This window comes from Amia ocellicauda, chromosome 7, assembly GCF_036373705.1.
Source record: "Amia ocellicauda isolate fAmiCal2 chromosome 7, fAmiCal2.hap1, whole genome shotgun sequence".
Taxonomy (NCBI): Eukaryota; Metazoa; Chordata; class Actinopteri; order Amiiformes; family Amiidae; genus Amia; species Amia ocellicauda.
In genome coordinates, this window is record NC_089856.1 from 45742929 (window position 1) to 45767417 (window position 24489).

General features: G+C 45.1%; 1 protein-coding gene across 2 annotated transcripts in view; it reads right to left on the reverse strand.

Annotated features, from left to right (window-relative positions):
* Window positions 1-4333: 4333 nt before the first annotated feature.
* sema3gb (sema domain, immunoglobulin domain (Ig), short basic domain, secreted, (semaphorin) 3Gb) overlaps window positions 4334-24489 on the reverse strand; it is a 46247-nt gene continuing 26091 nt past the window's right edge. For both annotated transcript variants that reach the window (XM_066709901.1, XM_066709902.1), the window contains exons 3-18: window positions 14672-14832; window positions 14453-14515; window positions 14043-14162; window positions 13648-13741; window positions 13296-13415; window positions 11913-12052; window positions 11638-11752; window positions 11410-11479; window positions 11129-11273; window positions 10462-10684; window positions 10221-10309; window positions 10062-10103; window positions 9692-9849; window positions 9346-9413; window positions 9026-9159; window positions 4334-8808 (exon numbers count right to left, since the gene is read on the reverse strand). In XM_066709901.1, the coding sequence (XP_066565998.1) occupies window positions 8428-8808; window positions 9026-9159; window positions 9346-9413; window positions 9692-9849; window positions 10062-10103; window positions 10221-10309; window positions 10462-10684; window positions 11129-11273; window positions 11410-11479; window positions 11638-11752; window positions 11913-12052; window positions 13296-13415; window positions 13648-13741; window positions 14043-14162; window positions 14453-14515; window positions 14672-14832 (2123 nt within the window). In that variant the 3' untranslated portion in view covers window positions 4334-8427. The remainder of the gene's footprint in view (window positions 8809-9025; window positions 9160-9345; window positions 9414-9691; window positions 9850-10061; window positions 10104-10220; window positions 10310-10461; window positions 10685-11128; window positions 11274-11409; window positions 11480-11637; window positions 11753-11912; window positions 12053-13295; window positions 13416-13647; window positions 13742-14042; window positions 14163-14452; window positions 14516-14671; window positions 14833-24489) is intronic.

Genomic DNA, 24489 nt, shown 5'->3' on the forward strand with positions numbered 1-24489 from the left:
CTGTAATGAATTGAAGTGTGTTGTTCTTTGCGGAGCAGCCAAATGTACACAAGATGTAGGAAAGGCCTAAAGTGTCTTGTTTCTTTTCAATTATTGTCTCAAGGAGAAACAAGTGAGCACATACAGGACAAAAGACGAATGAATGACATTAAAACAATTGAATAATGAATGTAAACACATGGCTGAGTAACTGACAGCCATCTTTACCTATCAGTTATATATGACAACAGTGTAGTATGCTTGTAGTTGGTGTAGTTTTCAACCCATCTGTGTTTGTTTGTTGAGGAAGTGATTTTTAACCCAAAAAGATGATTTGCCTGTTATTCCTTATCTGAGGAAAATGTATAAATGATGTGTTTAGGTGTTTATATTGTGCTCGGTCTGCTATTCACAGAACAAACTGAAGACCATAACAGCAAGAGGTACCTCCTTCCTTCCCCCCCCCCACTCTCTCTCTGACTCCCAATTCTTCCTTTCTTCTTTACCTCCTGCTTCGTCAGTCTATCCTCTTCCCAACTCCACCTCCCACCCCGTATACCTCCTCTCTTCCATACTTCCCTCCCTTTACCTTAGTTCCCTCTCATCTCTTCTCTCTCCCTCTCTCCATCCCCCTCCTTCAATCTCTCTTCTTCTCTCTCTCTCTCTCTGTCCACAAACTTAACAGAAAACATTTTGAGAACACAAACACAAAGGTTGAATTTAGCAGACCCTTGGGAGGGTATAGCCGGGAATGTGTCAGTCTACTGCACTGTAAGAGTTTGTTACTCACTGCAGTTTGGGATTATCCAGCACTATTGCTTAATCTGGGGTAATGCTACAGATGTTTGGGTAGTGAGTAATAGCGGACGTGCTCAACAGTGTGTATTTTGTGTAGGACCTAGCTAACACGTTATGTTCTGACAATGTTGAGTGTGGTTGTAGTTTGGTTGTGTTTTTGGTTCAGATGGATATGACGTGAGAAAAATTGTTCACTGTATTGCAACACTGCCACAACATTAACTGGTAAACTACAATTACACAATTACACCCCACATTGTCCCACTTATTGTAATTTATCTCTCTATCTCTCTCTCTCCAGGCTGGTATCCCCAGTTTGTGAATCTGTCGTTGGAGGGCCAAAGGGTGAAGATCTCTTTCACTTTGGCACCCGTGGAACTGGGAATCCAGAAGTACATTGTTTATCACGGAGAACAGAAAAATGGACACCAAAATCCTCAGGACATCCAGTCCACTGTAGTGGTGAGAGAAGAGCAGGGGGGAGAGGGGTAAAGAGGACAGCAGACCCACAGTGTATTGATTTGGGATGAGGAAAATAAATATAGATAAAAAGATCACTAGAAAAAAAATTCAAAAGGACAGCAAGCAATAAATGGGTAGATAAATCAAATTAATGGTGACAAGAGAAAAAGAGACAGTAAAGACAAAAATGATAAGAGAAAGAGAAAAAGAGAATGATAGGAAGAAGAAGAGACAGTGAGACAAAAAGATAAAAAGGAGAGCAAGGCAGGCAAGAAAGGAAAAGAACACGACAAAGAAAAAAGAAAGAGAGAAAATCACACATCCACACATCAATGTGCTGTCCTCTTGTCTCGACCCTGCCAGGCGGTCAATGCGTCCGGAGGGGCAGGACAAGCGGAGCTCCACAGCCTGAGGCCGGGCAGAACCTACACGGTCATGGTACGTCTGAGTGGACCGAGAAGACCTGCAGCTCAGTGTGTGGTTGTCCTTCACAGACTGGGGAAACCCAGCTGACATATTTCACCTGGCAAGTCGACGCTTGAAAAGCTGAATGACGGGTGCGATGCCAGTGTGGTCGGCTGGATTCTTGTCAAATGACGATCGCTCTCAGGGTCACAAATAGACTGTAATGCTCTGTAATATGAGGCAGCTTCTAGAGTCTTCACCAGCTGGAGTTTAAACTGGTTTCAATGAGTCACCGGAGCAAACAGTAATTACAAGCCTCATCATCATTCTGACCTCAGAGCAGGTTAACCCCTTCTTCTCTAGTTCAGTTACCATTCACACCTGCGGTTTTATTTCACCATTCACTGGTATTGAACTATTTTACAGAAATACTGAAAATACTGAAATGGTTTCCAATACTATGAACATTTTTCTTTTAAACTATTACATTTGCAAAATGAATCATCCAAACAATTGTGTTTACCCTAGGTCTGGTGAGGTGTAGGGATCCTTAACAAACAGTGGGCAAAATACCAAGGAACGCTCTGTGAAGACCCTCTGTACCTCCTCATAACATCTCCCTGCTCTGGTCCCAGGTTGCTGCTGATGTGGAGGACGCTGTAAGGAAGTCCGTCAATTTCACCTTCCCCGTGGCAGTGGAACCTGTTACCCAAGACACGTGTGCCCCACATCCAGGTGAGTGACAGGCACGTGCCCGTGGTCGACAGGAAGTCCTCCTTATTTAAGACTAAACATCTGCCTATTCAACAAGCAGGAGCTGGACCCAACTGTCTTCGCACGGAGGGGCATGGTACTTATTAGGGACTATGTCAATCTGGAGGTCCATCAGAGGGGCAAGGAGGAAGCCTTTAAGAACTGGCAGATACAAGATCTGGGGGAGCTCAGAATCCCGTGATGGGACCCACCTCCGGGGACGGCCATCTCCCCCTGCTGGAGCCCGAGTCCAAGATCTTTTAACCTTTTATGAAAAGATTGGTTTTAAAAAATGACTTTTAAAAAATGAATTTAACTGTTTTTAAAGATTTAGTTGATTTTAAATGCACTTGTTTTGTTTGGGTATTTGGTTAGTTTTGTTCCGTTTTTTTCTTTTGTCAAATACATTGGCCGTTAGGATTTTAATTTTAAATGCATCGGACTGTTTTGGTTTGTTTTTTATTTTATCGTTTTATTTGTTTTTTGGTTTGTCCTGTGCATTTTCAGTTATTTTCAATGTATTTGACCCTTTTGTTGTTTTGCAGTTTTGCTTTAATCACGAGTTTGTTTTATTGTTTTATGCACTTGTTTATTTGAAGTTCATGTATTTTGTTTACGTTAATCACTTAAGATTTTAAATTTTTTAAGTGATTTTAAGAATTGATTAAAAAAAAAATTAATCATAAGTATTAAAATTTGTTTTGAATGTTTATATTATTGCTTGTAAAATACTTAAACTAGTAACACAGTATTTAAGACTAAAGATGTGAGATAAAAAGGGAAAGTAGCACAAGGCTGAAGCTACTGCCCTCTAGTGTGCAGAGGTCACCTTGCTGTGCTCAAATTGACCCACTCGACACAGAAACCAGAAAATGGCCATTTCTTACCACACACTTTGTGCCATATGTACGTTGCAACTCACTTGTCTTCCTTTCTCCTTGCAGTCTCCTCTCCCTGGATTGCCGGTGGCGTGGGGCTGCTGAGCATAATCCTGCTTGTGAACACCATATTCTGTACTCTCAACTACTGCCGGAGAAAGAGGGGTGAGGGAATGCTGGGATATCGAATGTCTGAACACATAATAATAATAATGCACCAAAACAGAGCTGAAAGCACCAGAACAATACATCTGGTTATAGGTGCTAATTTACTCTCAGACTACCGTAAAATGTGTTCTGGGTTTGGCTGCTATACGGGGCCCTAAATATTTAGCTTTTCAATGGATCTGCTATTCGATCCTAACACTACTTAGTATTGGCTCCCACTCCTCGTCACCTCTTTTGAGTCTGTACAACCAGACATCTGACAATTGCTGAATAGTTTTAATTTGAAAACAGAGATTACAGTTTTTATTGGGCAATTTTGGATTTTCCAAGAAATAGATCGAACGTGAAAGATTGAAAGAAAGTGAGATGAAATATGGTGCAGGAATTAAATCTTCTTTTGCTAGCTGTAGCTTGTGAGGCGCCACTTTCATGTATGTGTTTATTTCTTTAGAATCAGTGCAAGAAGTTGTCACAGAGAAGGAAGTACAACGGGAAGCGGACCAGATGATCTGATTGGCTGACGACAGAGATGGCTTTTAATTTTTTTTGTTTTACTGATAACGGCTGCAACAATCTAAATAAAAAATAAACAATATTGCTCAACAGTTTTTGGAAAGTTGCTGTTGCTTTATAGGTTTCCTAGTTTTGTGTTCTTTGAGTGACACAATATCTAAAGACATCACAGTATTTTTTTTTTTTATGTAGCCATGTACATATCAATTAAAAATCACAAAAACACAGAGAAAATGTCCTTTTCAGATCACCAGTCTTAAAGATACCTTTCCAAAAACATCTGAGCCAGCGATGCAATGCAATATAATCTTCTTCAGAAAAGATGAAAAATAAAGGTAGTAAATAAACCAAATAAAAAGACAGAAATTCAACTGGGCAAGATTGTTGTTTTTCCCCATGGTTATAAAACATATTTATTATCTCTATACAAACTGCAAAATAAAATAAAATAAAACAAAGAAAAATAAACATACAATTCTTTAATAATAATAATTACAAACAACCTTATTAATTTAAACTAAGCACAAGAACATCTACAAACAGGAAATGGAAGTAGTTCATTTAGTCCAACAACAAACAACAAACAGAAAATCCGCTACGGTACAAAACGAGGTTGGCCAGACCGAATTCCTTCCAGTGTTTCTTCTTTTCAAAAGACCGCCCTTGACAATCGACAAAACGACTGGAGACCGGTAGCCACGCTTGGAATTGAAGACTGGCTGCTTGCTCATTCTGCGGATTGTAACATCGGGGGGGAGATCTGTGCAAGCTTCCAAAACATCTGCATTGAGCACCAGCTAGAGCTGTAGTGTAATGGTTAAAAATGCCATCGATATAAAGGTGATATTCATTTGATTATATGCTCCACTGTAATGACGGAAGTTAAGCAACACCCAAAACTGAAGAAACAAAAGCTGGAAGGTGTTAATACTTTGCAGCCTCCCTTTCTTATTTAAGGAGAGAAGGAACATAGGCGTGTAGGGACACAGATACCTTTCTCTCAACACCTTTGCATGCACTCATTAAAACCTTGTATCAACAACAACAACAACAACAACAACAACACACACACACACACACACACACAAACACAAACACACACAAACTGGAAGGAATATGGCCTCCAACATCTTTTGATTTCACTTTCATGATTTGGTACAAAATATATTCCACAGATGGTGGAGGAGGTAGACTTTCAACGGGCTGAGGACAATGGAGTTGTTGGCAATTATTATTATTAATTACTCTTGTAATTGAGTTTGACCATTAAATTGGTGATGGCAGACTTGTGCTTTAGGTTACATCTTTCAATGGAAGGATTCATTGAAGCGGATCAAGGATGGGAGAGTCTGGGAGTGTGCTGGAGAAGGTAAAGTGATCTTAAATTTCATACGTTGGCCACTTTAGCGGCTTTGGACTATATAACTCCAGGATGTTGCTGCCCTGCTCCTGGAGGATCCCAGGGACTAAACACAGGTTTAATATGCTTGGTGAAAAGAAAGGGATGAACGCAGAACTCGGTTACTGAGCTCCTCCTGAAAGATTCAACTGATGAATGGCAACCAAGAAAAGTCTACCTCTTCCGTACTTCTCCGTGAATACTGGTCCTGTTAATACACACAGTAACGCCCCACGCACCAGCCCACCCACCCCTAGAAACTCCCAACACCAAAGTGCAGAGATTACAGGAATATTTACATCCTCAAAATAAATATGTCATGGAGTTGGTGAGGCGAGAGAGAGAGAGAGAGATTGCTTAAAGCACCTGGCCTGGAGTGCTTTAGGGTTTGCTTTCTAAAAAATACACAACCTTCCTGTTCAGCATCACCTGATTGTGTTGGGATATTTGTTTGTTCATTTTTTACACTTATAAAGTCCCTCTAAAGTACTGTAAATTGTCCATGGGCACCAACTGTCGCACGGAAAAAACAGTCAAAGAGTTACGATCCAAAGACCTCCAATGTCCAGACTGGCTTCCGGTAGCTTATCTGTCGCCCAGATCGTCCCTCGAGATTTCCTCATTGATCCTCATTGATCTACATGGCTTGAAACTCCAGACCAAAACCTTTGATTATAAATTATAAAGTGACTTCTGTGTCCTGACCTCCGTCTTTCTGCTCTACTTCCAAGCAACACACACTGGTTCTCAACTTTGTATCTTTTAAACCTTGTTCACAGCTATGGGTTAAGCAGTCACCTGTGGGATTTTAAAGAATGAACCTTGTTCTGCTTTAAGACATCCCACTGCAGTCAGACTCTGTGTAATGACAGAACCTGGCGGCAATGATTGTGACATTCTGGGTTTTGAAATACAGATCATAAACCGTCCTTGTTTAAATGGGAAAATGTGACTGACTCTTCTTGGTCACGACTGACTGGGTGTTGCTGCATCACTAAGGAAGGACAGATAAGATCAATGGCCAACATCTCTATGCTCATATTCCTCATCTTAGCTTGTCTATCTTATCTTAGTTTATCAGCATCCCTATGCCAAGTGATGGTGCAAAATCAGATGAGAATTAATTAATACAGGCGCGTTCCGACCTACGACAACCTCAACTTACGACGTAAGCCCCATTATTTTTCAATTTAGACTCACACGGATTCAGTCGTCACTTACGACGAGCGAGACCGAGTACAGCATCATCTCCACAACCATGTCACTCCTCCAATTAAACTTGTTTTTTACCGTGCATCTCTGCCTTGTGTGTAAATATCGGCAATTGTCAATGTATACGCATAAGGTAGAGATGCCTGGGTCAGATCTTTACCTTTATTTTATTACCTTGTTTGTAACAAATTCATTATTGTACATTACCCTGTGTTTTTGCATCAATAATGTACTCTATACAGTATATGCGTTTAAATATGGGTTAACTTATGGTAACAACCTTTAACATTTTGCATGACTTACGACCTACATTCAAAACTGACTTATGACAGGACATAGGAACAGAACGCGCCTGTATATAATATAGAATATTAATTTCTGATTACAATGTACTATGCATTTAATGGTACCTTCCACAAGGTGTCAGGTTTGAGCATCTCCGACTAAAATATCAAAATAAACTTTCTTACCAGTTCCTGGATTTTTTTTCTTGCCTTTTCTCTGTTGCCAGTTCATGATACAATCAACCACAATGGCTGTTGAGCTCAACTGTTTAACCGTCAACAATACTCCTGCCAAACGTACCAACCACCTGTCTCACCAACCAACCGGCGGTCTGACAAAGTTTAGAACATGAAAAGATGAACTTTGGATCATTGTAACAAGAAAAAAAGACATTCATTGGATTTTTTTTAACTTGCAGGCGAGTATCTGGACTTGGTCCTAGCGTGAGTGTTCCCAGTCAACTACGGAAACTAAAACAACCTCTCGCTGCTGTTGCAAATGAACACATGACATCCGCGATGCTGAAACATGCTTCTGAAAACCTGTCTTAGAAGAGCAGTATAACCCTCTTTGAATTTAACTTTCAAGCCATAAAATTGTACTTTCTGAATTCTGGGTCCTAGTGTAAGTAATGCGGATTTTGGGCAACGGAACATAAAATATAGAAAAGCAGTCTATGGTATCAGACCTGGATACGGTAGCTTTGGACTGGAATTGTAAACTTACAATATAACTCAGGGGACGCTACTTATACACCCTCAAAGCTTAGTAGTTCAAGACATAGTAACCGAGTTTTCCGTTTTGCCTCTCACTCTTTAGCCGTCTGTATCATTGTCACTGCTCCCCCTGTGGATCAGTGAGGATCCCATTGCCCTCCATCTCTGAGTTGTGGTCTTTAACAGCAGCTTGGTCTGTCTCCTTGGTGTGTTTTATTAGCTACAAATTGCTGGGATGGATTTCTTAAACATTAGGGGTAAAAAGATTAATAATATTAATAATAATAATAATGGTAAAAGGCTCTAACATTTCTCTCAGTTACGGAAAATCAAAATCAAAATTGGATTTCTTTGGCGTTCACTAGTCTGACGAGTCTATTTGAGAGTACAATTGATAGTACAATTTCCATTTCAGGAATTATTTTACTCAAGAGAGACGGACCCAAACACCCAACCGGGGAGCAGCGAAAATGACATCACTGAGCATTGCTAGAGTCCTTTACAAGAAAAGCATTCCGATTTCTTTGGCCGGTGTTATGAAAAGGGTTTTGTTAGAAGGCGAGGATTTTCCTGTGTTTTAGGGGCTACACATGAATTCAGGTGACCTTGAGTTCTACATGCATGTGTGCTATTTTATGTTCCTCTTGCGTTTCAGTACGCAATAATTCACACGCACTGAAAGCTATAGCAGTTCAAAGATCAAACTGGGATTAAAAGGGAGATTCTGGTCACAGAATACGTGAGACAATGCCCGGAAAACTCAGTTACTCTCGTTTTATAAAGTGACATTTTTTATACTTTATGAGATCAGTGGCTTTGTGTTGTTATTTTTTTTTGTAGAAAATATAAAATAAATCGCTCAGTCTCTGATTTGGTCGCTGTCAATGTGCCGTCTGTTGGTGCGCCTGGGCTGGTGCGCCGGGTTGAGCTGGTGCCAGTACGACTGGCAGTATTGGCTGATGAGGCGGATCTCCGGCTGCCCAATGAGATGGGGCGGTGGGAGGGAGGCGGGGCTTCGCGGGGGCGGGGCCTCAGGGGCGGAATGTGCCGGCTCGGGGATGTCGGAGGCTGTGAGCGCGTCGACGATCTCGCGGTCCAGGACCCTCAGGGAGATGCGGGCCACCGTGTGTTTGAAGTTGTTCTCTGTGGCAACGCAATGGTACAACCCCCCATCAGAGCGGCGCACGGATTTCAGCAGGATCCCATGGCCGGTCTTCAGCACCTCCCTATCACGACTCAGCTGAGAGGGAGAAAGGGAGAGAGCGCAGGATGGAGGAAGAGAGGGGATGGATAGGAAAGTAGAGATAGAGATAGAGAGAGAGAGCGTGAATTATAATGTTGTAGCCCCCTTTTTTGAACCCTGACTTTGTTGTTTTCCTCACATAAACATAGCCTAGAGCTACTAGTGGTCTAAGTAAATGAAATATGGGTGGAAAGTTGTTGGACGCCTCCCTCACCACTTTGCGGCGCTCTGTGGTGTCCTTCTGGAAGAGCCACTTGACGGAGGCCTGGGGTGACCGCGGCTGACACTCCAGGAACGTACTGCTGCCCTCCACGCCAAACTGCACCGTCTCGCTCAGCCGGTTCTCCACTGAGGGACACAGGGCAGGAGAATTAGACCCAAGAATGCTGTTGGAATCCATAAGCTTTTCTGCTACAAAATCCCAGAAGCACAGCTGGATCAAAGGGCCTGCATGCCACTGGGAGATTTACAGGGTGATCAGATGTCTCTTCTGGTACAAATGAATGCCCAAGGCGGTGGCATATGCCTGGTTACCTTTGGCATTGAAGCCCCTGCACTGGCGTAAGGGGTCTCCATGCTTGATGTCCTGCCGTCGGCTCCTCCTGCTCACAGGGAAGACAAGGAAAGTGTGCGTCAGTCATATACATAGACTGGCCAGATAACAGAAAAATACAAACCCGCGCAGAAGCTTTGTAGTTGTCGCTTAGCAGGTTGGTCAGTTTTGATTTGATACAATCACAAGTTTGTGCAAAACTAAACTAAGTAACTGAAAATAAATGGCGTGTAATTACTGAGTATTTATAAAGTAGCCCATATACACAGATGTCTATTGATAATGCATTGTAGCAGCCCTGTTTTGCGATTTGTTTCCTCTCCTCACCTTTTAGTGGCAGGGGTGAAGGGGGCACAGTTTTCTCCATCCCAGGCACAGTAGGGGTCTCTGGCAAGGCAACAATCCGAACAGGCTTTTCCATAGACGCCACAGCGATGCAGAGACACCTGGGCAAGGCCCCCTTCTGAGGACACGTAGAGCTGTTGCTGTAAATTTGAAGAAGGAAAAAAGGAAAAAAGACAAATCATCAACATAAATATATATATACTGCTGTCTTAAAACACTGTCATAAAACTATAAAGAGCTTTTTAGACAGGCACCCTTATAGATGTCTGTATCATAACGGATGCCTCATAGCTGAAAGGACCCTTTTGTAGGAAGGGTACAATAGATTAAGTCTTTATTGTAAAAAGCTTACCCTTTTTGAAGATATCCTCATGGTTTTGATAGGAGCTGGGGTCTGCAATAACACAAAGCACACAGAGAACATTCAATTGAAGCATGGAGTTATTTGTTACTTATCTGGCTGATGCTTTTTTTAAATAGTTGTTACAATCTACAGACAGAAACCAATTACCCTGAAAACCTCAACCTCCTCCAGAGTGAGCTCTTCCGTGCTGCTGGGGTCTTTAGGCAGCACAATCACCTTCTGGATTGTACCACGGTCTAAGAAGAGGGGGGGAAGTGAAGCAGATGAATAAACATAGCTAGGTAGGAAGGAAAATGTCTAATATGTCAAGAAACATCCAATAGCTGAGTCCTGCTCACAGCCATCCACGTCGCTTGTTTGAGGCAATACTGCTGCTCTCTCGACTCACCTGTCCCGAGGAACAGGACCTCATACCGTCCATCCACTGCATCCACTAGGTCCACGGCAATGGTGGTGAAGCGGTAGTCCACTCCTGTTTTCACCACTAGAGGGCGGCGGTGCAGTGGGTAGACGGGAAGGTACATGAGGGGGTGTGTGCGCACAAAGTTCACCACTTCGTCCGAGAAGTCTTTAGTTGTACGCACGCCTGGGGTGAACGTACCACCGGGACACTACAGAGAGAGGGAGAGAGAGGGAGAGGGGGATGGGGAAGGGCCAGGAACAGGAGTTAGTGAAGGAGGAGGAGAGAGGTGGATGGAGAGATGGAAGAGGGTTAGTCAGCGAGGATGAGAAAGAGAGGGAGAGGGGACGTGGGTGAGGGAAAGATATTTTAAATGTATATTGAGTCAGAAACACCATTTATGTATAAAAAATAAATAAAATCAAAGCAGCAATGGAAAAACAGTAGGTATCTTTCCAAAATCTAAGACTGCTTGTTAGTTGTTTATAACTGTGCTGAGATGAATGTAACAAGTATTGCAACATTAGAAGTGTCCATTTCAGAAAACAAAGAAACACTTGCTAATCTAATTGACAAATTGTTTTGGAGCATTTGTTTTGTGTGTAGAGAGGGGCACTATATGGCAGAAGGAGTGACACTAGTAGGTGGGACTCACGGTGCCAGGACGTGGGTAGGGGATCTTGCCCGTATAGGGGGTCCACTGATAGTTGTGCCCATGCTTGTGAGAGAACGGCCCATTGAAGACATTGCGGATGTCAGCCATGGAGTAGACGCACACAGCGGAGCCCTTGAACACCGATCTGTGGACGGACAGACAGATAGGGAATAAGGACAGATTTGAACATGGCAGAGGTCTTGATTGAATAGATTCATGGAAACATCAGGTTAGAATTTGCGCTTCAAGGGACACAAAGTGGAGCAGATTTGTAGACTCACCCTGCGGTGGAGAACACAGCGTACACCACTGGGTTCCGCTCATCCTGCGTTGGCTGGATAAAAACATCCCCTGAGAGAGAGAGAGAGAGTGTAAGTATAGTCTCAGTCAGTGGTTCTCAACCCCTGTCCTGGGGCCCCACTGTCCTGCTGCCAATACGTAATTGAAACCCTTGAATACATAATTTGCTTAATTTGACTTGTTTAGCATACAAAAAATGTCTGACTTACGGAGCTCGTCAAAGTACGTCTCCACGCCATCCTCCCCGATCACGGAGCACACGAGCCTCGCCTTCAGGAAGGTCGTCCACTTGTTCACCAGCGACCTCTGACCCCCGTCATCATTCTGCGGAAATGGGACATCAACGTCACACACAGCGTGGCTTTAACTACCCATCCCTCCATTCTGCGTCTGCTGCCCATCTACGCCCAGAGCTCACACACGAGAGAACGGGGTTTTTGAAGCAGCATTAATGGGTTTTGGGGTGCAAGGGAGGGATCCTCACCAGACAGACACGCCCCACTCGGGACAGGACGCTGGGACTCCCCCCGGATTCCAGCGATTTCTCCCGGAAGAAGAAGTACAGCTTGTCGTCGTTCTTTTCCGAGCTGTCAGGAATCATGTGGATCTGGATGAAGACGGGCTCTGAGGGAAAGAGTCAGTCCAAAACATGCTCAGATATTCTTGTATTAAGATTTATAATTTTTTTTGTAATTTTCGTTTCTGACCCATGATTTAATCACGGGTTGTGACTGGTAAAGACAATTAGGATTCTCATGGGGAATTCCAGCGTGCTTTGAAAAAACAGGCTTTGAAATGAGGTAAGAGTGTTACTTTTAGTGCCTTTAATGCCCCGTTTCCACTGGTGGACGCGTCCATTAAATATCTGGTCCTAGACGTGTCCATAAGCGTCTGTCCCGTCCACTGAGGACATGATTCGCTTTCAGAATTGGAGGTGTGCGCTTGACTTGAGACACAGGGAAGAGATCAAATACATTGTGTCAGAAGATATAATCTCAAGTGCCTGTGCGATCACGAAGAAATTACAGTTTTATTAGCAGCATGGAGTGAAATCCACATACAGAAACGATGACTGCTTACACACTTTAGATAAATTATAACCTGCTATATTGTATCTGGATGATTAATCGTGAAACGTGTGTATTTTGTTTCAACTGTAACTTGCCCGGGTTAAGGACGTCTGATAAGTACATTATAAATAATACGGCAACAAGTATTGTTTGCAGTTACAAATCTGCAGAAAGAGTAATAAGTTAAGGGAGTCATGTTGTGCCGTTTAAAATACATGTATACTAGCACAAATGATGACGATAATAATAATACATATTTGCTATTTAGTATTATTGTTGCACATGAAAACGTATTCTTATGGGACGTGCTTGTCTGAATATAATGTTGTCTATACACGTTTAGCTCTTCCTAATATCTCTTAACAGAAACGTGTATTGATTACGCTGTTTACAATCATGTAAAGCACAAATAATAAAACAGACACACAAGTCCTTTCCACGTCAGGCTGTGTCGCTCGCAGTGTTGTTCTCTGTCTTTGTTTTTAAAATGAAACACAAACCAAACCCACAGTCGCTGTTCCTCCCAAGAGGGACGGACTTCACAACGGCCTGGTTTTACAGAAAAAGCTCTGGGATGCATCCGGCACGGCATGGCATGGCACGGCACAGACGCTTAAGCCAGTGGAACCGAGGCATTAGTGCCTTTGTCTGAAGCTCAGAGCTCTCTCCTACTGGAATTTAGATTTTGGTTGACCGCCAGACCGTACTGAAATTGGGCAAAGGTCTTTTGGGGTTTGAGCATGTTCTTCTCGATGGCTATATCCAGGATCGCGGTGTGACATAGAAACAGTGCTTACCGTTAAGCCAGCGTGAGTCATACTGTTCAGTCCTGACGGCCGGCCTGCCACCCAAGGTACGAAAAATTGCAGGGTCTGTTCCCATAAAATCCACATGGACTCCTGCATATAGATTCCCATCTGCAGAGAGAGAGAGAGAGGGAGAGAGAGAGAGAGATCTATAAGGACTGATTACTCCCAAAGATTTGTGCAGTTATCCTTGACATTTTCTGCTCCCCCTTGTCTACTTTTGTAATATGGTCTCCTTTTCTCAGACTCGTATGGAAGGAAGCTGTTATCGTGAGGCTGGGCAGATGAGGAAGAGGCCACCCAGCCTGAAAGATTATGAGGGTTAGGATGAGGATGGTCTTACTGATCAGGGCAGCCACGTTTTCCTGCCGGGGATCATACGGACATTTCCCCTTTCCCGATTCCATCTTCCCCGGAACCAAACGGAAAAGGTACTCCTGCACATGGAGAGAGAGCGAGAGAGTGGGAGTAAGTCTAGAGAAGTGCTTGCTTAGCACGTACAGTGTAGTAATGGAGTAATGGATCATGATGTTTTTTGGTTTGTTTTAATCAATGGTGTCTTAGCCTTGAAACAACCTTAGATGTGTGACAGTGTATTGAATATATGCTAATATTGGCCAGGTGAGTCCATTTGTGCTCCCAAATACTCATAAACATATCGGACTATGGAAAAGTGTGGCCACCTTTGAGACCATCATCTAGCTTGACTCAATGAATGGAATGACATTCATGCCTTACCTCGGCTCTCCAGCCTCTGTTGATGAAGGTGCAGATTGGGCTGTAGGCCCCTGTGCCACAGCTGTACAGATGCGTCCGGTTCCAGGGCTCAATCAGACGCACGTAGTTGGCACATTCCCCCTGTGAAGATAGCAATTGTATGGGACTGAGTTGAGTGTGAAGAGACAGTTATGGCCAGTGAGTCATCTTGATGTCATTACTCAAACTCTCAAATAGGCCCTGATACAGTTGAACACGTGTCTTTGAACACGACCACAGAGTTCATTTAAGAGCCATGTAAGCTTTCATGTGGTGATCCATGTTGTAAATGAGTGTATGTATGTGTAGATGATTTAACCCATGACTGTTATATGGTCGGCCTTTACTAATGGCTAAACTGAAAACTGCCTTAAAAAAAGAAGGAAAATAACCTGTTCTCCTTTCCCAGCCATCCTGCACTCTCCTTGTCTTTGGATGGTGGCGGGCCAGTGGATCTGAGGAGCGAGAGACAGACAAACAGACAGAGAGAGAAAGAGAGAGAAGCACATGTTCAATCAAACACTGGCAATGGCAAAATAAATATGAAAATGACTCTTTTCTTTAGCCGCAACAACCCCGCACAACCCCGCACACGCCAGGCAGTGTCTTACTATGAGCGGCTCCTTGTTGATGTTCTGCATGTCCAGCGCCACCACATACTCCCGGCTGCCCAGGTACAGGCGGCCCTGGTCCTGGTCCATGAGGAGGATGCGGTAGTCGCTGGTGTTGAAGGAAAAGCTGAAGGGCCGGACCGTGCGGGTCTCCAGGAGCTCTGGACGGGAACACAACAAGAGAGGCCATCCAGGTTAGGAACAAATCTAGGAACAAACACTAGGTGAATTAGCTGGCATTTAGAATGTCAGAGCTTGTCATCCATTCCAGATCGGGCTGCTTGAGGATATGGAGATGTACTTGAATGGCTTGGCCTTTTCGGGTCTATTAGTGAGGAATTACTGAGGTCCATACAGTGTATTTAGAGTGTAGTTTCTCGTGAACACGTTTGGTCATGTTGAGGGAAGTTTCACTTTCATGGCATTTTGTTTCTAACAGATAGGATGGTGGAAAGCCTTTGTAGAAACACATGAACAGTGAGCAACACGGTCTGCCCATTCCACAGGTCCTCAACTCAAATCGAGAGCCGTTCTATTACCTTGCAAGCATATATAAATATATACAGTATCTTTTGTAAGATTGTTGACGGCTAAAATTGTGTTATTTGTGAAGGTTTTCCTCATGTACAGGAAATTTGATAACTTCATTAAACGATGTTTTGACAACTTCCCCTAGAGTCTACAAATTTGTGTTGCAGCAGTGTCATATTGCGCTGTGGTCACAATATTGCGAAGCTGCCAAATTGTTATTTGGTTTTGCTGGGATGGAATCCAACGCCGACTTACACAATCTACTACAGATGGATCTGTTGCGGGTTTGTGCCTGTGAGCTCATGGCCATGTCTGAAAACAGATGTGAAAAGCCCGTTTCTGTTTGCTTCCTTCTTCATCGGGGCGGCCCGTATCATAATCTGAACCGGACCCCAGCACTGCAGGCTCATAAGAATGTGAAGTTAAGGTGAATGGAAGGACTTGATATTTGTTTTGGGCCTTTAGAGGCACAATATGAAGTACAAAGTACAAGAACACTGACATGGACTGAAATTAATTAGGAAGGAAGAAAACGAGAGGAAGAAAACGAGAGGAAGCCAACGGCAACATAAAGCAAGAAAGTTAAAAAAGCAGAAAATATGTACAGATACAAGAAAGAAGTAGAAATTGAAAAAGTATAAAGAAAATAAAGTCACAAACTAAGATTTTCATGCAAGACTCAAGCCACTCTGTTTCATGAACCACTAACACAAGACACACTTTCTCTGAACGTGAAGCACCGAATTTGCCACAGTGGCGCTATCGCAAACAGCAGAGGGCGCCCGTGGCCAGGCAAAGTGGCACCCAGTCGCTCAGCGGCCTTTTCTTTTTTTCTCCTCCTTTCCATTGCGGGGCTCCAGCCGAGTCTAAGCAGGTGCAGAGATGAAAGATGAACTCAGCTGCTGGAGTATCAGAGAGGGGCTTGTTGACTTTAGCCATAAATCCCCCATTCAGGGGCCCCGATGACACCAGCGTCAGAATGCGCGCCTCCGTTTTACTCTCCTGACAGACATTAACGAGGTTGGTGGTGGGGAGGTAAAGGGAAAAGAGCGGGGGGGTGTGACATGCCCAGTAAATTACTCACATCATAAACCACAGACCAGCACCCAGCCACCCGCCTTTGAGGCTCATCTGGGTAGGGCTGTAAAGAAATAAATAAATAATAGGCAACCAAGGCCCAAAAAGGTCAGTGTGCTCTTTTGGCACCCGATCCCATCGAGGCGTCTTTTTTGGGTAGACCCTGCGTCTGCCCGTCGGCTTTCCTGTTTGATCTGCTGTCCGACATCGGCAAGGTTGACTTTGATTTCACACGGGCCGGATATCTTATGTCTGCACTCAGATCTTTGCATCTCTAGAATAAAACGGGGCGGAGACCTTTCAACGCAGGCCTGGGAGAGCTGAGCTGCCGCAACAGTCCGCCGGACCATTGTGTGGGCTTGTGTGTCAGCTTGCATTGTGATGACATTGGGGGGCACCAACGAAAGATCGCACAAGCTGAAGGACGGATGGGGTGTCTGAGACACATAACCCCCCACCGTCCCTTTGCTCAGGAAGTAGAAATGTGAGTTGAATAAGACATGCTAGCGAGGACAACTTCATTGCTCTGGGATAATGAAGTAGAGCGCAGGGTGGGCCGCAAAACTCCCATCCCTGGTGGGACTCCAAATACTGCGGCCGCTTCTATTTCAGACTCCACCATGTCCTGGCAGGCCTTTACAGCAGTTTCAAGTCCAGACGTGATAGATCATGTTTATTCACCGGACAAAGCGTGGCCCCTGTAAAGCACAGCTCGGAAATGATACTCTCATCTCTTCGCCTCAAGCGAGTGGCTGCCTGCTGTGGATTAGGAAGGCTGACCAAGTTTTGGATGAAGGGCAACTGATGCACACAACTCACTGCCACACTAATGGAAATATCTCTTGTGCCGGCAAAACAACTAGAATGACAGCCTCCGACGTTCGCTCCGCACACAGACAGACAGAAGAGCTCATTGCTCCCAAAGCTGCTTCACTCCCCACCATCCTATTGGTCCTTAAACAGCGTCTTTTCAAGGCAAACTTCAAATGAGCAAGACTGACTGCTTGTGTTTCTCCTGCATTGTTTCACTTGTAACCACAGTTACAGTGATCTTGATTTAGCAAAACCAGCACTGACTGTGGTTTAATTAATCTGAAGTTGGAAAGGCAATGTGGGAGCAAAATAAATATTTTTAAAAGATTGCGGCTTGATTGATCATTTCCAGCGACACCAGCGATTTGATGCATTCACAGACGTGCTTCAACAACTCTGATCTCTACTGAAGACAGGTACAGAGGTCACGTTGAGAAGCTGGCAGCTCAAACATTAGGCAACCTTTGCAGAGATTGGTAATAGCCTACTCCTGGCACATTTGGGTCTGCCCGGGCTCTGTCTCTAAGTAGGTGGCGATTTGTGACAGTCTGTCTGTCTCTCCCCAGCTGCCCCAGATGATCCGGAGAAAATCCCTGGAATTCCGCGCGGGGGGTAGGGAGGGAAGAGTCACGGAAAGCCTCCCGAGAACGGAGGTGCTATTCTCGGGGGTTGTCTCATCCCAATCCAAGAGGGTTTATCCTGAAAATCCACCACCCCCCTCTCCCTCTCGGTCTCTCGGTCTCGCTCTTTCTCCGTCTCTCTCCCGGCAGCCATGTCTGTGTCTGGTCACAGAGGAGAGCGGGCAGCGGGGTTGCTTTTATGGGATGCACCTGCTGTTCGAAAGGTCAATATGACACCTACCTCCCCAGCCACGCCAGAATGGGTGGACAAACCTCTGCCCTTCACAGCCGTTTAATGCAACTGCTAAACTGTCGCAAGTCGCTGTGATCTCGACCTCAGATTAAAAAGCAGGTGGGAAAAAAACTCACAAATGCACATGATGCTCTTGCCTCATTCAAGAAGGAGTGTTAAGGTTCCCCTTTAGTAGGATAGGTTAAAAAAAAAAAAAAAAAAAAAAAATGGCCAGTATGAACCGATGACAACTGGACTTGGAATGGAAACAGATATCAACAGCAAGTACAAAATGGAGTTAGCACCAACACGGGGGCAGGGGAAGCGGACACTTGTGTGTTTTAGTTTCACGGAGAACACTGGACAACAACAACACATCCCACAAGTCACTGTTAATGTGGGGGGGCTGTGGCATTAATGACAAGCAAAAGCAGCGCCTAGACTACTGTCAATGGATGGAATGCCGGGCGCAGGGGGGACTGAACTGCTATTCAGGGGCTCTGACGTAGTCTTGTACATGACGATTGGCATTAGTGTCTTGTGGAAACGACGCTGCCTCTCTCTATCTCCAGTGGTCTATCCTCTCTCCAGTGATTTAATTAGCTGGTTCTGGGCTATCATATACAAAAAGGTGTGAAATATGCACCGCGCTGAGGTTCAAAGGGAAACGGGGATTGTTGCCAATCCAATCCAGGCCCCAGCTTCTCCCAGAAACTTCTGCAACGGGACTGGTGCTCCAACAGCCGTCGTGGTAATGGGGGGCTAACACTCCAAAGTGCCAAAGGGCGCACAGAAAAGGAGAGGAAAGGATGGGGCAGAAAACTAGTGCTGGGGTAAATTCTGGCCAGGAAAGGACAAGGACAATTCGGGGTTTTAACAGCCTAAAGATCTGTGGCGCCAAACAGATTTGTAATCCTGTGCTGATTTGAACATGCTAGCTTGGGGAATTAGCCATGCCAAGCTCCTAACTGGCATGTTGTGATGAGATCCTGAAACCATCCAAACGAGCAACTGGATCCAGAGAAAACTGGAGATCGGGAACAGAATTGGAAAAAAATAAAATCCTCTCAGAGACTGAAGTGTTTGTAGTTTGTAGGCAGGCGGTTTAATTCAGGCGGCAGAGAAATTAGTCAGAGTATTAGGAGATCTAGTCATGGCACTGGCTCCAATTGCCAACGTGTCATTTCCCCAGTCACCATAATGAGTGTTTGTTTATTTTTCCAGAATCTCTGGGTTGTGGATCAACAATTCAACCCTGTAGCAGAAGATAAGGACAAACACACACGCATGCACACACACATGCACGCACGAACTGTCCTCTCCAACTTGCACTCTCAGGCCACGTTTCAGCTTGTATTAGTATTACCGATTAAGGCTCGGCCAGGAATGGAAACTTAGCTAAGAGTGGACTGTGCCGGAAAACTAGAGGCATGGAAAATAGATTGCCAAGCCAGGTTGTGGAGGGGACAGTAAAATAAAATAAAAAAAAATAAAAAATATCTGCACAATTTCTAGAGATCATGAAGTTGTACTGGAGAACCGGGAACTTTTAGGATCGAAATATAGTCTGTTCTCCTCATCATCAGCTCAGCTGATGCTCTAATAAAAGTCATAAGAAAACGAAATTACAGAAAAGCCCTCAACTATATAAAGGACTCTTTAATTGCGGTGCGATATATTCCTCCTGACACTCAATGAGCGACAGATGGAAAAGGTGAATCAGGACGGGAGCTGATGCCTTGGAGCTGAAAACCTTTTCTTTGAGTCTGCATGGGACTCTATTTCACAGCACTTGTTTTGCCACTGGTGGGGGGTGGGGGGTGTTATTATGTGCCAAAGTGGAATTTGGACTTTGACGCCAACTGGCTGGAGCCACGCACCCACTGCGATGGCTCTCGCTGCCAGGCGCTGCCAGTCGGACACGCAGGCCTTGCTGCCAGGGAGACGTGTGCTGTAATAGGATTTATTAGAGAAAATTCCACTGACTTTTCCAATGCTAATTCACCGAGTGATACTATTTTAATACGTGGTTAGTGAGAGGAAGGAAGGGGGTTTCTTGGTTAGAGAGAGAGGGACAGAGGGAGAGAGGGGGGGAAATTAATTCAAAGAATAAACAGTAGATGAAGGGGTAAAGTGAGTTCACTTCAGTGAGTTTAGTTCAGTCTTAAAGTCGGGCTATATTGTGTTTAGTAGCTCGGTGTCAGAGTGTTGGGTTGTGATGTGTTCGGTAGAAATGGTGTTTCTCCCACAACAGCCTTGTCATGTGTGTGTGTCACAGGTGAGTCAACTTGGATAACGGCCTCAGCCTAATAAACAAATAACAAATTCAGCCATTGCACAGGATGCATTAATCAGAGCAAAGACAAAAGCGGAACCGACGGTCAACCTGGGAGCAAAAATAGCCGAGCGCTGCCGAGGAGCTGAAAGCAAACGCACAACAGGAAATGGGAGAGGAGCTGTTTCCTGTATCCTGTGGCAACTAGAGCCAAGCTTTATAAGGAGGACAAAAGTGGACCTTCCGGCACTTCAAAAGAAATGAGTAGCCAAAGTCCCTCTCCCTCTCTCTCTGTCTCTCTCTCTCTCTCTCTCTCTCCCTCTCCCTCTCCCTCTCCCTCCTGTCCCCCAGCTCTGTGTATTAATCCCCACTGCCTCCCTCTCTCCCTCCCTCTTGTCAGTCTCCCATCTCCATCCCACATGTTGTACTAGCTCAGATGTGGTTGGGTCTAGAGTACATCATGACTGTCTGAACTTGAGACTTGGATGAAGCCCATCCAAACACTATCCCCGGATTCCGCTTCCAGCTCATTCACTAACAATTCCATCATTACTATGAATATTAATGACTTGTGTCATACATAGAAGGGTGGAACTGTGAAAAATTCAGGAATAGCTCACACCGCCCTCTCGGGTGCCCGACTGACCACCAGACTCCCCCCTGACTTCTAGAGTAAACCATAAAACCTTCAGACCACACTGCCCTTCACATTTAGGGCTGAGAAACAGTAGGCAAGAAGGCTTTGAGCATGCAAGCAGTCACACAAACACGCACACGCACACAAATTACTTCTCAGGCGCCAACTGGAACAAAAGCGCTCCTGTTGCTAACAATGAACAATCCATCTCTGGGAAGCAACACAAACCAGAGGGCTGGACGTTTTGTACTTTTCCCTCATCGTGGTTCCACCCATCGTGGTTGGCGAAAGGAGGCCATGTCCGGGCAGCCGTAAGCATCCTGTGCGTCTCTGATCTCTTCATTAAGGATGCACATAATGGCACCAACGGAGGAAAGGAAACGTGCCCGACATGAGCAACGCCACACAATGCGGTTGGCAACTGCACGCGCCCGGCACTGATCTAAGGAACAGCATCTCCATGGTCTTTGAATCGAGGGAGGGGCATTTGCCTTCAGGTGCTCAAAATCACGCAAAAGCAACTTCAAGGTCAACAATGAAACAGAGCAATTAGACGACTCCTTCAACTTCATGGTGCACTGCTCTGCACCACATCCTGCCATTGTATTCCTGACCAGTGCCCCTCGGAGTGGTGCCCGGGAGCATGTTTGTGCCCGCAAGGCCGGTGCTGAAGTTTGCATGCCCTTGAAACTACGAGGAAGCCAGATATATAGCCACACCCACTTCCTTCAGAACTCCAAGGAAGTCAGATATGTAGCTACACCCACTTCCGTCAGAAGCCCTGTACTGTGTCTGTTCTGAATTTTCTTGTGCTGATGGAAGGTGTCCAGGGCCTGTTGTGGCAAATAAAAAAAATACTGAATTGTCCAGATATCTTCGTATATCCCACCTTCACATGCAGTATTCGAGTTAATCCAAATACAGTGGAGGTGGGGAGGTGAAGGGAAGAAAAGGTTAAACAATTTGACCCCAATACAACCAGCAACTGCTGCCAGCGGACCTTTGTGTGTTTGGTCGTTGGTAGCAGGGGTATACTCATCTCATTAGCAAATACCCTGTCAAAAACAAGAAACTGAGAGAATTATTTCCACTTTTTGAGTCAATTTAATATCTAGAGTGGGTTCAACATATGGGAACATTAAGTCCAAGCCAACGCTTTTACATAGGAACCGCTCTGCTTTTTCTTCCAGCAATGGAACTTGGAGTTGCGATCTGATTATTATTATCCATTAGTTCCTGATTTAGCAGTGACCTTTGAAGCAACAGGTCCACGTCAGGCTAGAGCCGCATTGGAAAAAAAACAAAACGATAAAAACAGGCAACAGAATTCCTGAACGGATCAAACGGTAAAAGCCTTAGACAGGAATGTAGCCTGGGCCCCGTGGTCCAGTCAGAGCACATCGGGGAAAATGTCATACCCCAGCAGGGCAAGGTGATGGGGAGCCAGAATTAGACTTCCCCAACTTTGTCATGTCATAAGTCACGAGCAAAACCAGGCAAATGAAACCACTCTTCCAGAAACAAGAGTGGTCGTGAACACGGATGATCACTCAGGCACTTCCACAGCCGGCACATTAACTCCACAAGGTTTAAAGACCTCGTCACATTGAGATGTGGGGAGAATTTTAGGCCACAGATCCTACAGAAGGGGGAGATGTGAGGGATTTATTTGAATGCAGCGATACTAAGACTGAGTTTCGCCAGCTGTTGAGGCCCTTAGTGGCCCATGATAGTAAAACACTGTTTAGGGACAACAAAAACACATTTTAAAAGTACATTTCTGGCATATGTACTGCTAAGAGCACTAACAAAACAAAAAACTCCCCACTGCACTGTTTAACTATTAATACTGTAGTAACTGAAACAATTAATTCACCCTACTTTACCATCTTTTGGGTAAAGCTGATCGTTTCTTTGGCTCCCGAACAACTGAGGACGGAGTATCAGAGCATCAACGCATCGTTCTGCTCTGGCTTTCAGTTTTGGGACAGATTTAAACATAGGACAATGACAGCAACAGAATATAAGAAAGTAATAAGCATTTCTTTACACAAAGAGGGGGTACCCAGGTGTGCAGGTGAAGCTCAGGGAACGAGACAGAAGATCCTGTGACTGGAAAGCAAAGGGGCAAGGAGGGCAGAAGGCGGTGGCCTTGCCTGTAACCATTATCTCCTTCTGGCATGAGATCGGTGCATCCTCCTTTCTGACAAACTGTGGTGGGAGGGAACAAAAGGGTCCGGACCCGACTGCCCTTTTTATTTGAGCTCTTAAGTGCTGAGGAAATGTATTATGCCCCTGACTGAGTCTTACAGCAAAAAAAAAACACACAAAAAGTCCTCAATAGGGCCTTTTATTGCTTTGATCCCCTCTTAGGCGAAGATGAATGCGACTAAGAGAGCACGAACAAATGAACAAGTCTCAATAGGGGTGAGCTGCCCCCCCCCAACCTCCTCCTCCTCCTCCAAACCCAGAACTTGAGTTTTCTGAAAATATTTGAACAGAGCCCGAGCGGGGTCTTGAATCTGCAGCCGCTTGCCAAGCCCCTGGGTGGCTGCCAGCTCTCAGGGACCGTCCTGAAAGCTGCTTTGCTGCTAGATTGCCCCATTAACCGCAAGACTGGGGCTGGGACAAGCACAGGCATGGGGCATTCAGGCAGGGGGGCGGGATAGCTTGCCCCGGGGTGTGTTGGAGCCTGATTTCGCTGGTCTCGGGACAATGGGGGGCACGGAGAGCAGCCAGCCGAGTGGGGATTGGATATCTGCATGGGGGGGGGAATCAGATACGGATGACCGGTGTATCACTGCTGAATCGCTACACCTAGCATGGCTGTGTGAAGGTGAAACGAGAGTCTGGGAGAGAGAGAGTGAGAGAGAGAGAGAGAGAGGCCAGGCATGTGGGCGTGTGCTTACAGGTGGGACACTTGGAGGGGGCGGCTGTGAGGTTTGGGGTGATTAAGGCAGGTGAGGGAAGGTGTGGTGAGGTCTGGAGAGAGAGGGAGTTGGTGCAGCCCTGCAGTTAGAAAGAAAACAAACATCCTCTTTGTTGGCAAAGTTGCAGATTAGACACTGTTTTGCTGAGCTGGCAGCAATTAAAAAGTGAAGGAACACGCAGGCCTTAGAGAAGCAATCTTCTTAGTCCATTGTCTACAGAGTTCAGATCCCCAAAACGCTGTCTGGTGTGACCGAAGGCCACGTCTCTCGGCATACTTTGGCAGCTCGGCAAAGGGATCAATCGAAACACAGAGTTTACTTTGCCAACTCTCCCGCCCAGCTCTATAGTCCACTCCTCTGAATATAGGTTGTCGTCTTAAGAGAGCACTTAGCATCACAAAGCATCGTTGGGAAACAATGACAGAGGAGGCTTATCGCTCGTCTCAATACAGCCAGGTTAACCCTTCGGATCCCAGGGTGACGTAGGTGTCACGATGTGTTTAATGGGCTTGAGAACAGGGAGTAATTGCAGTCTCTCAGACCTCTGTGTGAGCCCTGTGCGTCACACTGGGCTGCTAAGAGTTAAAATGAGATCGGGGATTGACACAGTGTAGAGACGACTGGCAAAAAAACAACAACTGTGATGGATTTCTCTGTAACCGTGTTTGCAATTGTACACATGTCCTGTACATCTGCTTTTCAG